Source organism: Pristiophorus japonicus, chromosome 4 (assembly GCF_044704955.1).
Source record: "Pristiophorus japonicus isolate sPriJap1 chromosome 4, sPriJap1.hap1, whole genome shotgun sequence".
NCBI classification, from domain to species: domain Eukaryota; kingdom Metazoa; phylum Chordata; class Chondrichthyes; family Pristiophoridae; genus Pristiophorus; species Pristiophorus japonicus.
Genome location: NC_091980.1, coordinates 314,267,094 through 314,288,178, shown reverse-complemented (window position 1 = coordinate 314,288,178; position 21,085 = coordinate 314,267,094). Strand labels below are relative to the sequence as shown.

At 47.7% G+C, this 21,085-nt stretch overlaps 1 protein-coding gene across 1 annotated transcript in view; it reads right to left on the bottom strand.

The window, feature by feature from the left end:
• Positions 1 to 21,085, bottom strand: part of tgfb3 (transforming growth factor, beta 3) — a 114,332-nt gene that overhangs the window by 3,118 nt on the left and 90,129 nt on the right. Inside the window, exons 4-6 of the mRNA XM_070879706.1 lie at positions 14,950 to 15,054; positions 12,967 to 13,156; positions 6,866 to 7,019 (exon numbers count right to left, since the gene is read on the bottom strand). Of these exons, the coding sequence (XP_070735807.1) occupies positions 6,866 to 7,019; positions 12,967 to 13,156; positions 14,950 to 15,054 (449 nt within the window). The remainder of the gene's footprint in view (positions 1 to 6,865; positions 7,020 to 12,966; positions 13,157 to 14,949; positions 15,055 to 21,085) is intronic.

Here is a 21,085-nt window from a genome sequence, read left to right as displayed (position 1 = left end):
AATATAACACCACTTTTTTAAAAAGGAGGGAGAGAGAAAATGAGTAACTATAGACCGGTTAGCCTGACCCCAGCTCTTTACAATATACATTAATGATTTGGATGAAAGAGTTGAGTGTAATATCTCCAAGTTTGCAGATGACACGAAACTGGATGGCAGTGTGAGCTGTGAGGAGGATGCTAAGAGGCTGCAGGGTGATTTGGACAGGTTAGGTGAGTGGGCAAATGCATGGCAGATACAGTATAATGTGGATAAATGTGAGGTTATCCACTTAGGTGGCAAAAACACAAACGCAGAATATTATCTGAATGGCGGCAGATTAGGAAAAGGGGAGGTGCAACGAGACCTGGGTGTCATGGTACATCAGTCATTGAAAGTTGGCAGGCAGGTACAGCAGGCGGTGAAAAAGGCAAATGGTATGTTGGCCTTCATAGCTAGGGGATTTGAGTACAAGAGCAGGGAGGTCTTACTGCAATTGTACAGGGCCTTGGTGAGGCCTCACCTGGAATATTGTGTTCAGTTTTGGTCTCCTAATCTGAGGAAGGACGTTCTTGCTATTGAGGGAGTGCAGCGAAGGTTCACCAGACTGATTCCCGGGATGGCGGGACTGACATATGAGGAGAGAAGGAGCTAGGAGCTAAATTAAAACGTAGGACCTCAAAAGTAGTAATCTCAGGATTGCTACCAGTGCCATGAGCTAGTCAGAGTAGGAATCGCAGGATAGCTCAGATGAATACGTGGCTTGAGCAGTGGTGCAGCAGGGAGGGATTCAAATTCCTGGGGCATTGGAACAGGTTCTGGGGGAGGTGGGACCAGTACAAACCGGACGGTCTGCACCTAGGCAGGACCGGAACCAATGTCCGAGGGGGAATGTTTGCTAGTGCTGTTGGGGAGGAGTTAAACTAATATGGCAGGGGGATGGGAACCAATGCTGGGAGACAGAGGGAAACAAAATGGAGACAAAAGCAAAAGACAGAAAGGAGATGAGTAAAAGTGGAGGGCAGAGAAACCCAAGGCAAAAAACAAAAAGGGCCACTGTACAGCAAAATTCTAAAGGGTCAAAGTATAATAAAAAGGCAAGCCTCAAAGCTCGGTGCTTCAATGCGAGGAGTATTCGGAACCCAGGAGAGGGCTCTGAGCTAGTTAGAGTGGGTGAAAGCTCAGAAGAACAGGACCCCAAGAAAATGCAAAAGGCAGGAGGCAACAGAGCAGAATAGCACTGGGGTAAGTGTAAACCACAAGGTGATAGGAAGGGACAATATGTATGAATATAAAGGGGCTGCAGGAGGGGTCAAAACTAAAAATCATGGTTTAAAAACTAGTATTAAAACACTTTACCTAAACGCACGCAGCATTCGAAATAAAGTAAATGAGCTGACGGCACAAATCATTACAAATGGGTATGATTTGGTGGCCATTACAGAAACGTGGTTGCAGGGTGGCCAAGACTGGGAATTAAACATACAGGGGTATCTGACGATTCAGAAAGATAGACAAGAAGGGAAAGGAGGTGGGGTAGCTCTGTTAATAAAGGATGATATCAGGGCAGTTGTGAGAGATGATATTGGCTCTAATGAACAAAATGTTGAATCATTGTGGGTGGAGATTAGAGATAGTAAGGGGAAAAAGTCACTGGTGGGCGTAGTTTATAGGCCCCCAAATAATAACTTCTTGGTGGGGCGGGCAATAATCAAGGGAATAATGGAGGCATGTGAAAAAGGAACGGCAGTAATCATGGGGGATTTTAACCTACATATCGATTGGTCAAATCAAATCGCACGGGGTAGCCTGGAGGAGGAATTCATAGAATGCATACGGGATTGTTTCTTAGAACAGTATGTTACAGAACCTACAAGGGAGCAAGCTATCTTAGATCTGGTCCTGTGTAATGAGACAGGAAAAATAAACGATCTCCTCGTAAAAGATCCTCTTGGAATGAGTGATCACAGTATGGTTGAATTTGTAATACAGATTGAGGGTGAGGAAGTAGTGTCTCAAACGAGCGTACTATGCTTAAACAAAGGGGACTACAGTGGGATGAGGGCAGAGTTGCCTAAAGTAGACTGGAAACACAGACTAAACAGTGGCACAATTGAGGAACAGTGGAGGACTTTTAAGGAGCTCTTTCATAGTGCTCAACAAAAATATATTCCAGTGAAAAAGAAGGGTGGTAAGAGAAGGGATAACCAGCCGTGGATAACCAAGGAAATAAAGGAGAGTATCAAATTAAAAACCAATGCGTATAAGGTGGCCAAGGTTAGTGGGAAACTAGAAGATTGGGAAAATTTTAAACGACAGCAACGATTGACTAAGAAAGCAATAAAGGAAAGGTAGATTACGAAAGTAAACTTGCTCAAAACATAAAAGCAGATAGTAAAAGCTTTTACATATATAAAACGGAAAAGAGTGACTAAAGTAAATGTTGGTCCCTTAGAAGATGAGAAGGGGGATTTAATAATGGGAAATGTGGAAATGGCTGAGACCTTAAACAATTATTTTGCTTCGGTCTTCACAGTGGAAGACACAAAAACCATGCCAAAAATTGCTGGTCACAGGAATGTGGGAAGGGAGGACCTTGAGACAATCACTATCACTAGGGGGGTAGTGCTGGACAGGCTAATTGGACTCAAGGTAGACAAGTCCCCTGGTCCGGATGAAATGCATCCCAGGGTATTAAAAGAGATGGCGGAAGTTATAGCAGATGCATTCGTTATAATCTACCAAAATTCTCTGGACTCTGGGGAGGTACCAGCGGATTGGAAAACAGCTAATGTAACGCCTCTGTTTGAAAAAGGGGGCAGACAAAAGACAGGTAACTATAGGCCGGTTAGTTTAACATCTGTAGTGGGGAAAATGCTTGAAGCTATCATTAAGGAAGAAATAGCAGGACATCTAGATAGGAATAGTGCAATCAAGCAGATGCAGCATGGATTCATGAAGGGGAAATCATGTTTAACTAATTTACTGGAATTCTTGGAGGATATAACGAGCATGGTGGATAGAGGTGTACCGATGGATGTGGTGTATTTAGATTTTCAAAAGGCATTCGATAAGGTGCCACACAAAAGGTTACTGCAGAAGATAAAGGTACGCGGAGTCAGAGGAAATGTATTAGCATGGATAGAGAATTGGCTGACTAACAGAAAGCAGAGAGTCGGGATAAATGGGTCCTTTTCAGGTTGGAAATCGGTGGTTAGTGGTGTGCCACAGGGATCGGTGCTGGAACCACAACTGTTTACAATATACATAGATGACCTGGAAGAGGGGACAGAGTGTAGTGTAACAAAATTTGCAGATGACACAAAGATTAGTGGGAAAGCGGGTTGTATAGAGGACACAGAGAGGCTGCAAAGAGATTTAGATAGGTTAAGCGAATGGGCTAAGGTTTGGCAGATGGAATACAATGTCGGAAAATGTGAGGTCATCCACCCTGGAATAATAAAACAGTAAAAAGGAATATTATTTGAATGGAGAGAAATTACAACATGCTGCGGTGCAGAGGGACCTGGGGGTCCTTGTGCATGAATCCCTAAAAGTTAGTTTGCAGGTGCAGCAGGTAATCAGGAAGGCGAGAGAGTGTTCATTGCGAGAGGGATGGAGTACAAAAGCAGGGAGGTACTGCTGCAACTGTATAGGGTATTGGTGAGGCCACACCTGGAGTACTGCGTGCAGTTTTGGTCACCTTACTTAAGGAAGGATATACTGGCTTTGGAGGGGGTACAGAGACGATTCACTAGGCTGATTCCGGAGATGAGGGGGTTACCTTATGATGATAGATTGAGTAGACTGGGTCTTTACTCGTTGGCAGTTCAGAAGGATGAGGGGTGATCTTATAGAAACATTTAAAATAATGAAAGGGATAGACAAGATAGAGGCAGAGAGGTTGTTTCCACTGGTCAGGGAGACTAGAACTCGGGGGCACAGCCTCAAAATACGGGGGAGCCAATTTAAAGTGAGCTGAGAAGGAATTTCTTCTCCCAGAGGGTTGTGAATCTGTGGAATTCTCTGCCCAAGGAAGCAGTTGAGGCTAGCTCATTGAATGTATTCAAGTCACAGATAGATAGATTTTTAACCAATAAGGGAATTAAGGGTTATGGGGAGCGGGTGGGTAAGTGGAGCTGAGTCCACGGCCAGATCAGCCATGATCTTGTTGAATGGCGGAGCAGGCTCGAGGGGCTAGATGGCCTACTCCTGTTCCTAATTCTTATGTTCTTATGTGGACTGGATCAACTGGGACTTTATACACTGGAGTTTAGAAGGATGAGAGGGGATCTCATAGAAACGTAGAAGATTCTGACGGGACTGAACAGGTTAGATGCAGGAAGAATGTTCCCGATGTTGGGGAAGTCCAGAACCAGGGGACAGAGTCTTAGGATACGGGGTAGGCCATTTAGGACTGAGATGTGGAGAAACTTCTTCACTCAGAGAGTTGTTAACCTGTGGAATTCCCTGCTGCAGAGAGTTGTTGATGTCAGTTCATTGGATATATTCAAGAGGGAGTTAGATATGGCCCTTACGGCTAAAGTGATCAAGGGGTACGGAGAGAAAGCAGGAAAGGGGTACTGAAGTGAATGTTCAGCCATGATCTTATTGAATGGTGGTGCAGGCTCGAAGGGCCGAATGGCCTACTCCTGCACCTATTTTCTATGTTTCTTTGTTTCTATGTTTCTTGGGGTTTTCCTTAATTTTACTGGCCAAGAATGTTTCATGCTCTCTCTTAGTATTCCTAATATCCTTTTTAATTTCACCTCTGAACTTTCTATATTCCTCTCAAGATTCTACTGTATTTAGCCGTCGGTATATGACATAAGCTTCCCTTTTTTTCTTTATCCTCCCCTGTAAGTCCCTAGACATCCAGGGGCTCTAGATTTGTTATTCCCAGCCTTTTTCTTTAAGGGCACATGTTTGGCCTGAGCCCTCCGGATCTCCTCCTGGAATGCCTCCCACTGTTCCGACACTGATTTACCCACAAGTAGCTGTTTCCAGTCCACTGTGGCCAAATCACTCCTCAACTTAGCAAAGTTAGCTTTTCCCCAATTTAGGACTTTTATTCCTAGTTTATCTTTGTCCTGATCTATAACTACCTTGAATCTGACTGAATTATGATCACTAGCACCCAAGTGCTCCCCCACTAATACCCCTTCCACCTGCCCAGCTTCATTCCCCAAAACTAAATCCAGAACCGTCCCCTCCCATGTTGGGCTTGTTACATACTGACTAAAAAGTTCTCTTCAATGCATTTTAAGAATTCCGCACCCTCTATACCCTTCACACTATATTTGTCCCAATCAATACTTGGATAGTTAAAATCCCCTACTATTACTGCCCTATGGTTTTTGGACTTCACAGCAATTTGCCTACATATTTGCTCCTCTATCTCCCTCCCACTGTTTTGGGGGGTCTATAATACACGCCCAGCAGTGTGATCGTCCCTTTTTTATTTTTCAATTCGACCCATATGGTCTCATTTGATGATTCCTCTAACATATCATCCCTCCTCACCGATGTAATAGTTTCTTTAATCAATACCGCGACCCCCCCGCTCCCTTTTTATCCCCCTCTCTGTCTAGTCGAAATATCCTGTAACCAGGAATATTGATCTGCCAAACCTGCCCCTCTTTCAGCCATGTCTCTGTAATGGCTATAACATCATATTCCCAAGTGTCTACCTGTACTCTTCGCTCCTCCGCCTTACTCGCTATACTCCTTGCATTAAAGTATATACCATTTAACACAGGAAGACTCCTTGATTACTACTTACTAACCCTTGTTTCCTCTGACTTACCAATTCGCTTTCTAAATTCTTGCTATCCAATATCTGCTTTACTTCCTGGCCTATTGAATGTGTTCTCAGGTTCCCATTCCCCTGCCAAGCTAGTTTAAACTCTCCCCAACAGCACTAGCAAAACTTTCTACGAGGATATTGGTCCCGGCGCTGTTGAGGTACAACCCGTCCGGTTTGTACAGGTCTCAACTCCCCCAGAAGCGGTCCTAATACCTCAAGAACTTAAAGCCCTCCCTCCTACACCAACTCTCCAGCCACGTGTTCATCCTCTCTATCCTCCTGTTCTTGTACTCATTAGCACGTGGCACCGTTAGTAACCCGGAGATTATTATCTTTGCGGTCCTACCCTTTAATTTCCTTCCTAACTCCCTAAATTCTACCTGTTGGACCTCATCCTCTTTCTACCTATGTCATTGGTCCCGATATGGACCACGACCTCTGGCTGTTTACCCTCTCACCTCAGAATGCCCTGCGTCTGCTCTGTGACATCCTTGATCCTGGCACCAGGGAGACACCATACCATCTTGGAGTCACATCTACGGCCGCGGAAACGCCCGTCTGTTCCCCTAACTACTGAACCCCTATCACTATAGCTCTTTTATTCTTTATCCAAGGAACGCTAAACGGCCCATTCAGCTGTCCATCGAACTCAACCAGCCCGATATCCATCTCGCCCAACCCAACACGCCCCTCCCCCAGTCCCACATCCCCCTTCCCCAGTCCCACATCCCCCTCCCCCAGTCCACCCCATCCCCCAATCCCACATGCCCCTCCCCCGGTCCCACGTGCCCCTCCCCCAGTCCCACATGCCCCTCCCCCGGTCCCACACCCCCCTCCCCCAGTCCCACATCCCCTTCCCCCAGTCCCACAAGCCCCCTCCCCCTCTCCCAGTCCATCCGCATCCCAACACAAATCCGTCTTGCAAAGTTCATCATCCAACCCTCCCAGAGGTCAGCAATCAATGGAGGTAATACCAATTAATGGAGGTATCATCAGTGGTGAAAAGACATTAAAGAATGGGTGGTTGTGAAGGACTGAGTTTGACAGATTGCTCAATGGCCTGACTGCCCCGTGTCTTACCGTGCTGTGCTGGGTATCGGAGCTGCGTAGGAACGGGCAGGGGCCAGTGCAGAAATTCGCGTAGTATCCTTTGGGCTCATGGATCCATTTCCAGCCGAGGTCCTGTCGGAAGTCGATGTAGAGCGGGCGGACACAGCAGTTATCTTCGTAATTCCTGACAACAGTGAAAAAGCAGTGAGTGAAGCCAGTTTTTTGAATTTTGCTTCCATGTCAATTGGTGGGTGGAAGTTTGTGGGCCCGAGTTTGGTGGAAACTAAGTTTTGCCCAAGTTCCATCCGACGGAACCGCTGAGATCCTGAGGGTGCTTTGGGCGGCAGTTTGGTAAAGAAATGTGGGAAAGACCGTCCGGCGGCAAAAATGGGCCTTGCACGGTGATTGTGGGCGGCAGCGGGCGGGAGCTCCCGTTCTCAGCAGCCAATGCGATCCTCGGCAAAGTACCGCCAAGGATAGAGTCGGGCCGAGGGACGGTGGACCGGGAAAAATAAAACCATTTCAAAATAATTTTAAAAAACAGATATCCTTCAGGGGACCCCATCCAACTAAATCCCTGAAAAGACAAGAAGAAAACAAGTGCACTGACGTTTTTCAGCAGGTCTTCATACTTAGCGATTCGGGAAGACCTGCTTCTGCACGGCCATCTCTGCTGTTGCCGGAGCGGAGGGCCAGCCGGGCCAATGTGGGGAGTGAGGGGGCGGGAGGACTCTTGTGGGCGTTGCACACCGGCGCATGGTCGCCAGGGGTCTTCTCTCCCCGCCAGCGTGAGGAGCTGACCAAACTCGCTCGGAGGGGAGAGCGCCCAGAGACCACCGAGAGAGACGGCTGAGTTCAGCCGGTGAGTGGTCCAAATGTGGGCAGTGTGTCTTTTGACCCATTTAAGTCTCAATTTTAACATTCTCCTCCTTGTGTCGAAATCCCGACAGGGTTTGTTCTGATATGGCGCCAGTGAAGCACCTCGGAACATTTTGCGATGTTATCATCCTCAGAGGCAGTCCCTCGGAGTCGAGGAAGACTTGCTTCCACTCCTAGAATGAGTCCTTAGGTGGCTGAACAGCCCAATACGAGAGCCACAGTCTCTGTCACAGGTGGGACAGACAGTGGTTGAGGGAAGGGGAGGGTGGGACAGGTTTGCCGCACGCTCCTTCCGCTGCCTGCGCTTGGTTTCTGCACGCTCTCGGCGACGTGACTCGAGGTGCTCAGCGCCCTCCCGGATGCACTTCCTCCACTGAGGGCGGTCTTTGGCCAGGGACTCCCAGGTGTCGGTGGGGATGTTGCACTTTATCAGTTTACGTTAAAAGTGCGATATAAATGCAAGTTATGATGGAGTAGAAACAGTGGGGGTGATTTTAACACTGCCCACTTGGCAGAACGAGGGCGGGTGGGGCAGTTAAATGTGCCCATGGACTCGCCCGCTGTCGCCCTGCACCGAAGGGCACTCGCCGCGGACGGCTGGGTCCTTCTGTAACCGTGACGATGCCATCGAGTCCCCGGCAGCTGTTTTAACCCACGGCCTGTGCGGGGAGGCCCCGGGGGGGTTCGCTACCGGACCAGCCAATGGGAAGAGGAGGCCCGGCCAGGAGAGGCCCCATCGGGGGAAGCGGTTTCACCGCTGGTTTTCACCTGATGGGACACGGCGGAGCAGGAATGCCGCACAAGAATGGTATGGGCCTCCCCCCACCCTGGGCCTCCCTCTCCCCTCTCCCGATCACGCGGCCTGGCTGAACCTCCTCCCCGTGAATGACCTCATTCTGCCGCTGGATTTGGGCATGGAACTGACAGCCAATAGAATGATACGGCACAGGAGGAGGCCACTTAGCCCGTCATCAAAGAACTGTCCAAGCAGTACTCCTACTGTGCCAATATATTTCTCCATTTCCCGCACCAGACTTCGTTCCTGGTGTGAGATCGGTCGTTTACAGAGGGTTTCTGCAGAATTCTCAAGCAGTGTTGTGAGGTGGGCTGACTGGTGAGTTGGGCTGGACTCAGCCTCACACTCGCTCCTTGAAATGCCCTCCAGCGAGTTCTGGAGGTGACACTGATCCTACCCGTTCTATCCTTCGAGCTCTGTGTATTGACATTAACCCGTTTTACTGAACCAGTAATACCCGCCCTCCTGTATGGATCTGAGGCGTGGACCATGTACAATAGACACCTCAAGTCGCTGGAGATATATCAACCAACGATGTCTCCGCAAGATCCTGCAAATCCCCTGGGAGGACAGGTGCACCAACATCAGTGTCCTCGACCAGGCCAACATCCCCAGTATTGAAGCACTGACCACACTCGATCAGCTTCGCTGGGCAGGCCACATAGTCCACATGCCAGACACGAGGCTCCCTGAACAAATGCTTTATGTGGAGCTCCTTCACGGCAAATGAGCCAAAGGTGGGAAGCGGAAACGTTATAAGGACACCCTCAAAGCCTCCCTGATAAAGTGCGACATCACCACTGACACCTGGGAGACCCTGGCCGCAGACCGCCCGAGGTGGAGAAAGTGCATCTGGGAGGGCGCTGAGCTCTTCGAATCTCAACAGCGAGAGCGTGCAGAGGTCAGGCGCAGGCAACGGAAGGAGCACGCGACAAACCAGCCCCACCCACCCCTTCCCTCGACGAAGGGTCTGTGGCTCTTACACTGGACTGTTCAGTCACAAGAGAACTCATTTTAGGAGTGGAATCAAGTCTTCCTCGATTCCGAGGGGCTGCCTCTGATGATGATGATGATTACTGGGAGCCTTTCTGTAGCAAGTTCGAAACCTTTGGAACAGACTCCCTTACACTGGCTGCTTGTGGCCAGTTACAGTCCCCACAACCCACCCTGACACTCTGCATTGTACCTTGAACACCCTGATGCTGTTTATTGGCCCCACAAACCGTGGGTGATATCTCGCGCATTATGGTCTCTTGTTAAAAGACTTTCATTTATATAGCGCCGTTCTCACCCTCAGGATGTTGCAAAGCGCTTTACAGCCAATGAAGCACTTTTGAAGTCTGGTCGCTGTTGTAATTTAGGAAATTCAGCAGCTAATTTATGCACAGTAAGTTCCCACAAACAGTAATGAGACAAATGATCAGATAATCTGTTTTAGTGATATTGGTTGAGGGATAAATATTGGCCAGGACACCGGGGAGAGCTCCCCTGCTCTTCCAAATCTGTCATGGGATCTTTTACATCCACCTGAGAGAGCAGATGGGGCCTCAGTTCACCGTCTCATCCGAAAGACGGCACCTCCGACAGTGCAGCACTCCCTCAGTACTGCCCCTCCGACAGTGCGGCGCTCCCTCAGTACTGTCCCTCCGACAGTACGGCACTCCCTCAGTACTGTCCCTCCAACAGTGCAGCACTCCCTCAGTACTGTCCCTCCGACAGTGCGGCGCTCCCTCAGAACTGCCCCTCCGACAGTGTGGCGCTCCCTCAGTACTGCCCCTCTGACAGTGTGGCGCTCCCTCAGTACTGCCCCTCTGACAGTGTGGCGCTCCCTCAGTACTGCCCCTCTGACAGTGTGGCGCTCCCTCAGTACTGCCCCTCTGACAGTGCGGCGCTCCCTCAGTACTGCCCCTCTGACAGTGCGGCGCTCCCTCAGTACTGCCCCTCTGACAGTGCGCTGCTCTCTCAGTACTGCCCCTCCGACAGTGCGCCGCTCTCTCAGTACTGCCCCTCCGACAGTGCGCCGCTCTCTCAGTACTGCCCCTCCGACAGTGCAGCACTCCCTCAGTACTGACCCTCCGACAGTGTGGCACTCCCTCAGTACTGCACTGGGAGTGTCAGCCTGGATTATGTGCTCAGGTCCCTGGAGTGGGGCTCGAACCAATCAATATAAATGTTGACAGTCGGCACTGGTGGCTGTGGCAGAAAATGGCGGTGTAACCGTCCTACCTGTGAAGGTGTGAGTGTGTGACCTACCTGTGAAGGTGTGAGTGTGTGACCTACCTGTGAAGGTGTGAGTGTGTGACCTACCTGTGAAGGTGTGAGAGTGTGACCTACCTGTGAAGGTGTGAGTGTGTGACCTACCTGTGAAGGTGTGAGTGTGTGTCCTACCTGTGAAGGTGTGAGTGTGTGACCTACCTGTGAAGGTGTGAGAGTGTGACCTACCTGTGAAGGTGTGAGTGTGTGACCTACCTGTGAAGGTGTGAGAGTGTGACCTACCTGTGAAGGTGTGAGTGTGTGTTCTACCTGTGAAGGTGTGAGTGTGTGTTCTACCTGTGAAGGTGTGAGTGTGTGACCTACCTGTGAAGGTGTGAGTGTGTGTCCTACCTGTGAAGGTGTGAGTGTGTGTCGTACTTGTGAAGGTGTGAGTGTGTGACCTACCTGTGAAGGTGTGAGTGTGTGTCCTACCTGTGAAGGTGTGAGTGTGTGACCTACCTGTGAAGGTGTGAGTGTGTGTCCTACCTGTGAAGGTGTGAGTGTGTGTCCTACCTGTGAAGGTGTGAGTGTGGGTTCTACCTGAGTGAAGGTGCGAGTGTGTGACCTACCTGTGAAGGTGTGAGAGTGTGACCTACCTGTGAAGGTGTGAGAGTGTGACCTACCTGTGAAGGTGTGAGTGTGTGTTCTACCTGTGAAGGTGTGAGTGTGTGTCCTACCTGTGAAGGTGTGAGTGTGTGTCGTACTTGTGAAGGTGTGAGTGTGTGACCTACCTGTGAAGGTGTGAGTGTGTGTCCTACCTGTGAAGGTGTGAGTGTGTGACCTACCTGTGAAGGTGTGAGTGTGGGTTCTACCTGAGTGAAGGTGTGAGTGTGTGACCTACCTGTGAAGGTGTGAGTGTGTGACCTACCTGTGAAGGTGTGAGTGTGGGTTCTACCTGAGTGAAGGTGTGAGTGTGTGACCTACCTGTGAAGGTGTGAGTGTGTGACCTACCTGTGAAGGTGTGAGTGTGTGACCTACCTGTGAAGGTGTGAGTGTGTGTCCTACCTGTGAAGGTGTGAGAGTGTGACCTACCTGTGAAGGTGTGAGAGTGTGACCTACCTGTGAAGGTGTGAGTGTGTGTCCTACCTGTGAAGGTGTGAGAGTGTGACCTACCTGTGAAGGTATGAGTGTGTGACCTACCTGTGAAGGTGTGAGTGTGTGTCCTACCTGTGAAGGTGTGAGAGTGTGACCTACCTGTGAAGGTGTGAGTGTGTGACCTACCTGTGAAGGTGTGAGTGTGTGTCCTACCTGTGAAGGTGTGAGTGTGTGTCCTACCTGAGTGAAGGTGTGAGTGTGTGTCCTACCTGTGAAGGTGTGAGTGTGTGACCTACCTGTGAAGGTGTGAGAGTGTGTTCTACCTGTGAATGTGTGAGTGTGTGTTCTACCTGTGAAGGTGTGAGTGTGTGACCTACCTGTGAAGGTGTGAGAGTGTGACCTACCTGTGAAGGTGTGAGAGTGTGACCTACCTGTGAAGGTGTGAGTGTGTGTCCTACCTGAGTGAAGGTGTGAGTGTGTGACCTACCTGTGAAGGTGTGAGTGTGTGACCTACCTGTGAAGGTGTGAGTGTGTGTCCTATCTGAGTGAAGGTGTGAGTGTGTTCTACCTGTGAAGGTGTGAGTGTGTGACCTACCTGTGAAGGTGTGAGTGTGTGACCTACCTGTGAAGGTGTGAGAGTGTGACCTACCTGTGAAGGTGTGAGTGTGTGACCTACCTGTGAAGGTGTGAGTGTGTGACCTACCTGTGAAGGTGTGAGTGTGTGTCCTACCTGTGAAGGTGTGAGTGTGTGACCTACCTGAGTGAAGGTGTGAAAGTGTGTGTCCTACCTGTGAAGGTGTGAGAGTGTGACCTACCTGTGAAGGTGTGAGAGTGTGACCTACCTGTGAAGGTGTGAGAGTGTGACCTACCTGTGAAGGTGTGAGAGTGTGACCTACCTGTGAAGGTGTGAGTGTGTGACCTACCTGTGAAGGTGTGAGTGTGTGTCCTACCTGTGAAGGTGTGAGAGTGTGACCTACCTGTGAAGGTGTGAGAGTGTGACCTACCTGTGAAGGTGTGAGAGTGTGACCTACCTGTGAAGGTGTGAGTGTGTGACCTACCTGTGAAGGTGTGAGAGTGTGACCTACCTGTGAAGGTGTGAGAGTGTGACCTACCTGTGAAGGTGTGAGTGTGTGACCTACCTGAGTGAAGGTGTGAAAGTCTGTCTTACCTGAAGCAATAAGCCGTGTCCAGCGCCCGCTTCTTTCTGTGGCTCTGCTGCTGGTCGTCTAGCCGGTGTGGGGGTAAGACCATGAGAATTAGGTGGGGGTTAGTGGGGCCCAGGTGGACCAGTTTCTGCTCCTTTCGTTTCTGGATTCTCCCCAGGTCTCCCCTCTCCGAGAATTCATAGTCATCAATTCCTTCAAAGAAGAAGAAGTCAGAGGTTAATGATAGAATTTGTCAGCACAGTAGGAGGCCAATCGGCCCATCCTGCCCGTGCTGGCTCTTTGGTGGAGCTGTCCGATCTAGTCCCCCAACCCCCAGCTTTTCCCCAGAACCCACAAGTACATGTCCAATTGCCTTTTGAAAGTTCCCATGGAATCGGATTCCACCGCCCTTCCAGGCAGTACGTTCCAGATCACATAACCCTCTGTGCGAAGACATTTCTTAGCTCGTTCTTTTGCTAATGATTTTAAATCTGTGACCTTTGGTTGTCGACCCACTTGCCAGAGGAAACTGTTTCTCCCTATTTACTCCATCAAAACCATTCATAATGTTTTAAAGACTCAATCCTTCTCTGCTCTGTGGAGAACAATCTAAATTTCTCCCGTCTCTGCACATAACTGAAGTCCCTCACCCCTGGAATCATCACTTGACACTAATGGTCACTAAACTGCATCTGTCCCGTGTGTGCCATTTCACCAGCCGGGCTAGGCCTTCTTGAAGTCGGCTACTATTCTCCTCTCTATTTATTACGTTGCCAAGTTTTGTATCATCCGCAAACTTCGAAGTTGTGCTCTCTATACCCACGTCGAGGTTATTTGTATATAACAAGAGAAGCGGTGGTTCCAATACTGACCCCGGGGATCCGCAATTTATACTTCTCTCCCGTCAGAAAAACATCCATCCGCCAGTACTTTCTGCCTCCTGTCCATTAGCCAATTATGGGCCCAAGTTACCGCCATTCCTTTAATATCATGTGCTTCTATTTCCCGAATAATTTGTTATCAAATGCCTTTTAAAAGTCCATATATACACCTACTATAGTATCTTCATCAGCTCGCTCTGATAATTCATCAAAGAACTTAATCAGCTCAGTCAGACACGATTTCCCTTAAAAAAATCCATGCTAGCTGTCCAGTATTAACCCATGCTTCTCCAAGTAAGAATTAATTTTGCCCTTGACAATGGTTGCTAGTAATTTCCCCACCACTGACATTAGACTTTCTGGCCTGTAGTTGTCAGGTTTGTCCCTCTCTCCCTTTTTGAATAGGAGGTGTAACATTTGCAATCCTCCAGTCCTCTGGCTCCCCTCCAATATCCAAGGAGGATTGGAAGGTTGTGGTCCGAGCCTCTGCTATCTCCACCCTAGCTTCCCTCAGCAACCTAGGATGCATCCCACCTGGACCGAGTAACTTGTTAACAGCCTATTTAGCACCTGCTGTCTATCTATTTGTTATCCTATCCAATATCACTACTTTGTCTTCTTTTATGAAGACATCAGTCAAGGTTTCGAATACCCTTTGTGTGAAAAGTGCATCCTGATTTCACTCGAATGTTAAGGTTGTGTCCCCTTCTGCTGGACTCACCCACCAGAGGAAAAGCTTTCTCCATAACTATCCTATCCAATCCTTGTAACAAAGTAAACATCTCGACCCCTCAAACATCTAAACTCAAGGGAATACAAGCCAAGTTTATGCAACCTATCCTCATAATTTAACCCTCTTATTTCCCTCAATAACGTTCCTTTATATCCCTCGATAAACACCATATGCACTTGGTGATTCTTCAGTCAAAACATCACTCGATTGTTTGAGGGAGAGGGGATAGGAGGAATGAGAGGGAGTGATGGAGAAGGAGTGGGAGAGGGAGGAAAGAGAAAGAAAGAGTGGCGTGTACAGTTGAGTGAGGAGATGAAAGGAAGAGGAGGCGTAAGGAAAGAAGTGAGGGAGAAAGCGGGACTAGGGTGCAATTAAAATCTCTCAGTTCCTACCCTTAAACTTCACGTCCAGAACCTCGTGTTCATTAGAGATGACACCATTGGCGTGGAAGGTGTGACACGGGCAGTGCACGCTAATCTCCAGGCCGAGATTCGTATCTGTAACAAATAGGCTGGTTAGAGGTTAATAAAGACCCAGCATAATCCAACACAAACCCAACACGATTCAACACAGACCCAACACAATCCAACACAAACCCAGCATAATCCAACAGAGACCCAACACAATCCAACACAGTTCCAACATGATTCAACACAGACCCAACACAATCCAACACGAACCCAGCATAATCCAACACAAACCCAGTATAATCCAACACAGACCCAATAAAATTCAACACAGACCCAACAAAATACAACACAATCCGACATATAGAAACATAGAAAATAGGTGCAGGAGTAGGCCATTCGGCCCTTCGAGCCTGCACCACCATTCAATAAGATCATGGCTGATCATTCCCTCAGTATCCCTTTCCTGCTTTCTCTCCATACCCCTTGATCCCTTTAGCCGTAAGGGCCATATCTAACTCCCTCTTGAATATATCCAATGAACTGGCATCAACAACTCTCTGCGGTAGGGAATTCCACAGGTTAACAACTCTCTGAGTGAAGAAGTTTCTCCTCATCACAGTCCTAAATGGCCTACCCCTTATCCTTAGACTGTGTCCCCTGGTTCTGGACTTCCCCAACATTGGGAACATTCTTCCTGCATCTAACCTGTCCAATCCCGTCAGAATTTTATATGTTTCTATGAGATCCCCTCTCATCCCTCTAAACTCCAGTGAATACAGGCCCAGTCGATCCAATCTCTCCTCATATGTCAGTCCTGCCATCCCGGGAGTCAGTCTGGTGAACCTTCGCTGCACTCCCTCAATAGCAAGAACGTCCTTCCTCAGATTAGGAGACCAAAACTGTACACAATATTCAAGGTGTGACCTCACCAAGGCCCTGTACAACTGCAGTAAGACCTCCCTGCTCCTATACTCAAATCCCCTAGCTATGAAGGCCAACATACCATTTGCCTTCTTCACCGCCTGCTGAAACTGCATGCCAACTTTCAATGACTGATGTACCAGGACACCTAGGTCTCATTGCACCTCCCCTTTTATTAACCAGTCACCATTCAGATAATAATCTGCCTTCGTGTTTTTGCCCTCAAAGTGGATAACCTCACATTTATCTACATTAAACTGTATCTGCCATGTATTTGCCCACTCACCTAACCTGTCCAAGTCACCCTGCAGCCTCTTAGCATCCTCCTCACAGCTCACACTGCCATCCAGCTTAGTCATCTGCAAACTTGGACATATTACATTCAATTCCTTCGTCTAAATCATTAATGTATATTGCAAATAGCTGGGGTCCCAGCACTGAACCCTGCGGTACCCCACTAGTCACTGCCTGCCATTCTGAAAAGGACCCGTTTATTCCTACTCTTTACTTCCTGTCTGCCAACCAGTTCTCTATCCACGTCAGTACATTACCCCCAATACCATGTGCTTTAATTTTGCACACTAATCTCTTGTGTGGGACTTTGTCAAAGCCTTTTGAATGTCTAAATACACCACATCCACTGGTTCTCCCTTGTCCTAGTTACATCCTCAAAAAATTCCAGAAGATTTGTAAAGCATGATTTCCCCTTCATAAATCCATGCTGACTTGGACCGATCCTGTCACTGCTTTCCAAATGCGCTGCTATTACATTTTTAATAATTGATTCCAACATTTTCCTCACCACCGATGTCAGGCTGACCGATTTATAATTTCCTGTTTTCTCTCTCCCTCCTTTTTTAAAAAGTGGTGTTATATTAGCTACCCTCCAGTCCATAGGAACAGATCCAAAGTCTATAGAATGTTGGAAAATGACCACCAATGCATCCACTATTTCTAGGGCCACTTCCTTACGTACTCTGGGATGCAGACCATCAAGCCTTGGGGATTATTGGCCTTTAATCCCATCAATTTTCCTAACACAATTTGCTGACTAATAAGAATTTCCTTCAGTTCCTCGTTCTCGATAGACTATCGGTCCCCTATTATTTCCGGAAGGTTATTTGTGTTGTCCTTAGTGAAGATAGAACCAAAGTATTTGTTCAATTGGTCTGCCATTTGTTTGTTCCCCATAATAAATTCGCCTGATTCTGACTGCAAGTGACCTACATTTGCCTTCACTAATCTTTTCCTCTTCACATATCTATAGAAGTTTTTGCAGTCAGTTTTTATGTTCCCTGCAAGCTTCCTCTCATACTCTATTTTCCCCCTCCTAATTAAAACCTTTATCCTCCTCTGCTGAATTCTAAATTTCTCCCAGTCCTCAGGTTTGCTGCTTTTTCTGGCCAATTTATATGCCTCTTCCTTGGATTTAACACTTTCCCAAATTTCCCTTGTTAGCCACGGTTGAGCCACCTTCCCCGTTTTATTTTTACGCCAGACAGGAATGTACAATTGTTGAAGTTCATCCATGTGATCTTTAAATGTCTGCCATTGCCTATCCACCGTCAACCCTTTAAGTATAATTCGCCAGTCTGTCCTAGCCAATTCACGTCTCATACCATCGAAGTTACCTTTCTTTAAGTTCAGGACCCTAGTCTCTGAATTAACTGTGTCACTCTCCATCTTAATAAAGAATTCCACCATATTATGGTCACTCTTCCCCAAGGGGCCTCGCACAACAAGATTGCTAATTAATCCTCTCTCATAACACATCACCCAGTCTAGGATGCAATGCAATACAGGCCAACACAATCTAACACAGATTCAATCGAATCCAACACAGCCCCAATGCAGACCCATTGCAGAGCGAATACAATCCAACACAGATCCAACACATTCCAAAAAAATCCAACACAACCCATCAAAATGCAACACAGTCCGACCACAGTCCAACACTGACCCAACACGATCCAACACGATCCAACACAAACCAACACAAACCAACACAAACCAACACAAACCAACACAAACCAACACAGTCTCAACATAATCCAACACAAACCCAACACAATCCAATACAACCCAGCACAGATCTAACAAAGAAGAATGCGATAAAATCCAACACAACACAATATAGACTCAACACAATCCAATACAGACCCAAAACAATACAATACAGAGCCAACACAGGCCTGTCAGCCTAACCTCAGTGGTGGGAAAATTATAGGAAAAAATCCTGAAAGACAGGATAAATCGATATTTAGAAAGGCAAGGATGAATTAGGAACAGTCAGCATGGATTTGTTAAGGGAAGATTGTGTTTGACTAACCTGATTGAATTTTTTGAGGAGGTAACTAGGTGGGTCGATGAGGGCAGTGCGTATGATGTAGTGTATGTGGACTTTAGCAAGGCTTTTGATAAGGTCCCACATGGCAGACTGGTCATGAAGGTTAAAGCCCATGGGATCCTGGGCAAAGTGGCAAGTTGGATCCAAAATTGGCTTCAAGGTAGGAAGCAAAGGGTAATGGTTTTTGTGACTGGAAGGATGTTTCCAGTGGGGTTCTGCAGGGCTCAGTAATGGGTCCCTTGCTTTTTGAGGTATATATCAATGATCTAGATTTGAATATAGGGAGTATGATTAAGAAGTTTGCAGACAACACTAAAATTGGCCGTGTGGTTGATAATGAAGAGGAAAGTCATGGGCTGCAGGAGGATATCAATCTACTGGTTAGGTGGGCAGAGCAGTGGCAAATGGAATTTCATTCAGAGAAGTGTGAGGTAATGCACTTGGGGAGGACTAATAAGGAAAGGGTTTACACATTAAACAGTAGGCCACTTAGACGTGTAGATGAACAAAGGGACCTTGGAGTGCCTGTCCACAGATCCCTGAAAGTAGCAGGCCAGGTGGATAAGGTGGTTAAGAAGGCATACAGAATGCTTACCTTTATTGGCCGAGGCATAGAATACAAGAGCAGGGAGGTTACACTTAAATTGTATAATACTCTGGTTAGGCCACAGCTGGAGTACTGCGTGCAGTTCTGGTCACCGTATTATGGGAATGACGTGATTGCACTGGAGAGAGCGCAGGGGAGATTTACGAGGATGCTGCCTGGAATGGAGAATCTTAGCTATGAGGACAGATTGGATAGGCTGGGTTTGTTCTCCTTGGAACAGAGGAAGCTGAGAGGAGACCTCATTGAGGTATATAAAATTTTGAGGGGCCTGGATATAGTGGATAGCAAGGATCTATTTCCCCTGGTGGAGGGGTCAATTACGAGGGGGCATAGGTTTAAGGTGTTGGTGGAAGGTTTAGAGGGGATTTGAGGGGAGACTTCTTCACGCAGAGTGTTGTGGGGATCTGGAACTCTCTGCCTGGAAGGGTGGTGGATGCAGAAACCCTCACCACATGCAGTGCTGTAACCTAGAGCTGGTAATTGGGATTAGACTGGATGACCTTTGTTGGACGGCGCAGATACGATACTAAGTATTGCAGGGAATAGAATACGCCCAGGGTGATCTCCTGGACTAGTTTCTTAATTGGCCTGGGTTTTTTAAACAGGATTTTTGCCTCTCCCAGGAGATCGCATGGCTCTAGGTGCGATGGAGTGTAGAATGTTGCGATACATGGGGTAGCGTGGTTGTGTGGGGCGGGCTGGTTGGGCCTTTCCGCCATTGTTCATTGTTCATAGGTTTATATGTAACCTTCAGGGCTGCTGACCGAGGGCCGTGTGGCTCTTTGTCGGCCGGCGCGGACACGATGGGCCGAAATAGCCTCCTTCTGTGCTGTAAAGTTCTATGTTTCTATGTTTCTAAACCAATCCAACACAGACCAAACACAATCCAACACATGTTCATAACAATCCAACACAGACCAAACACATTCGAACACAGACCAAACACAATCCAACATGATTCAACACAGACTTAACACAAATCAACACAATCCAACACTATTCTACACAGACCCAACACAATCTAACAGGATGCGACACATTCCAACACAATCCTACACAGACCCAGCAAATGCATGGCAGATGCAGTATAATGTGGATAAATTGGGGGCAAAAACACGAAGGCAGAATATTATCTGAATGGCGGCACATTCGGAAAAGGGGAGGTGCAACAAGACCTGGGTGTCATGGTACATCAGTCATTGAAGGTTGGCATGCAGGTACAGCAGGCGGTGAAGAAGGCAAATGGTATGTTGGCCTTCATAGCTAGGGGATTTGAGTATAGGAGCAGGGAGGTCTTACTGCAGTTGTACAGGGTCTTGGTGAGGCCTCTCCTGGAATATTGTGTTCAGTTTTGGTCTCCTAATCTAAGGAAGAAAGTTCTTGCTATTGAGGGAGTGCAGCGAAGGTTCACCAGACTGATTCCAGGGATGGCCGGACTGACATATGAGGAGAGACTGGATCAACTGGGCCTGTATTCACTGGAGTTTAGAAGGATGAGAGGGGATCTCATAGAAATATATACATTTCTGACGAGACTGGACAGTTTAGATGCAGGAAGAATGTTCCCGATGTTGCGGAAGTCCAGAACCAGGGGACGCAGTCTAATGATAAGGGGTAGGCCATTTAGGACTGAGATAAGGAGAAACTTCTTCACTCAGAGAGTTGTTAACCTGTGGAATTCTCTACCGCAGAGATTGTTGATTCAAGAGGGAGTTAGATATGGCCATTACGGCTAAAGGGATCAAGGGGTATGGAGAGAAAGCAGGAAAGGGGTACTGAGGTGAATGATCAGCCATGATCTTATTGAATGGTGGTGCAGGCTCGAAGGGCCGAATGGCCTACTCCTGCACCTATTTTCTATGTTTCTATGTTTTCTATGTTAATACAACACAATCCAACAGAATGTGACAAAATTCAACACAACTCAACAGACAAAACACAATCCAATACTATCCTACACAGACCAAATACAATCCAACACAGACCTGACACAATACAATACAATCCAACACAGACCCACACAATCCAACCCAAGCCCAACACAATCCAACACAAACCAAACACAATCTAACACAATACAACACAGACTCAGTCAAATCCAATACAGACCCAATGCAGAGCCAACACAATCTAAACACAGACCCAACACAATCCGACACAATTCGACACAATCCAACAAAATCCAACGCAGACCCAACAAAATCCAACGCAGACCCAACACAATCCAACATAGACCTAACACA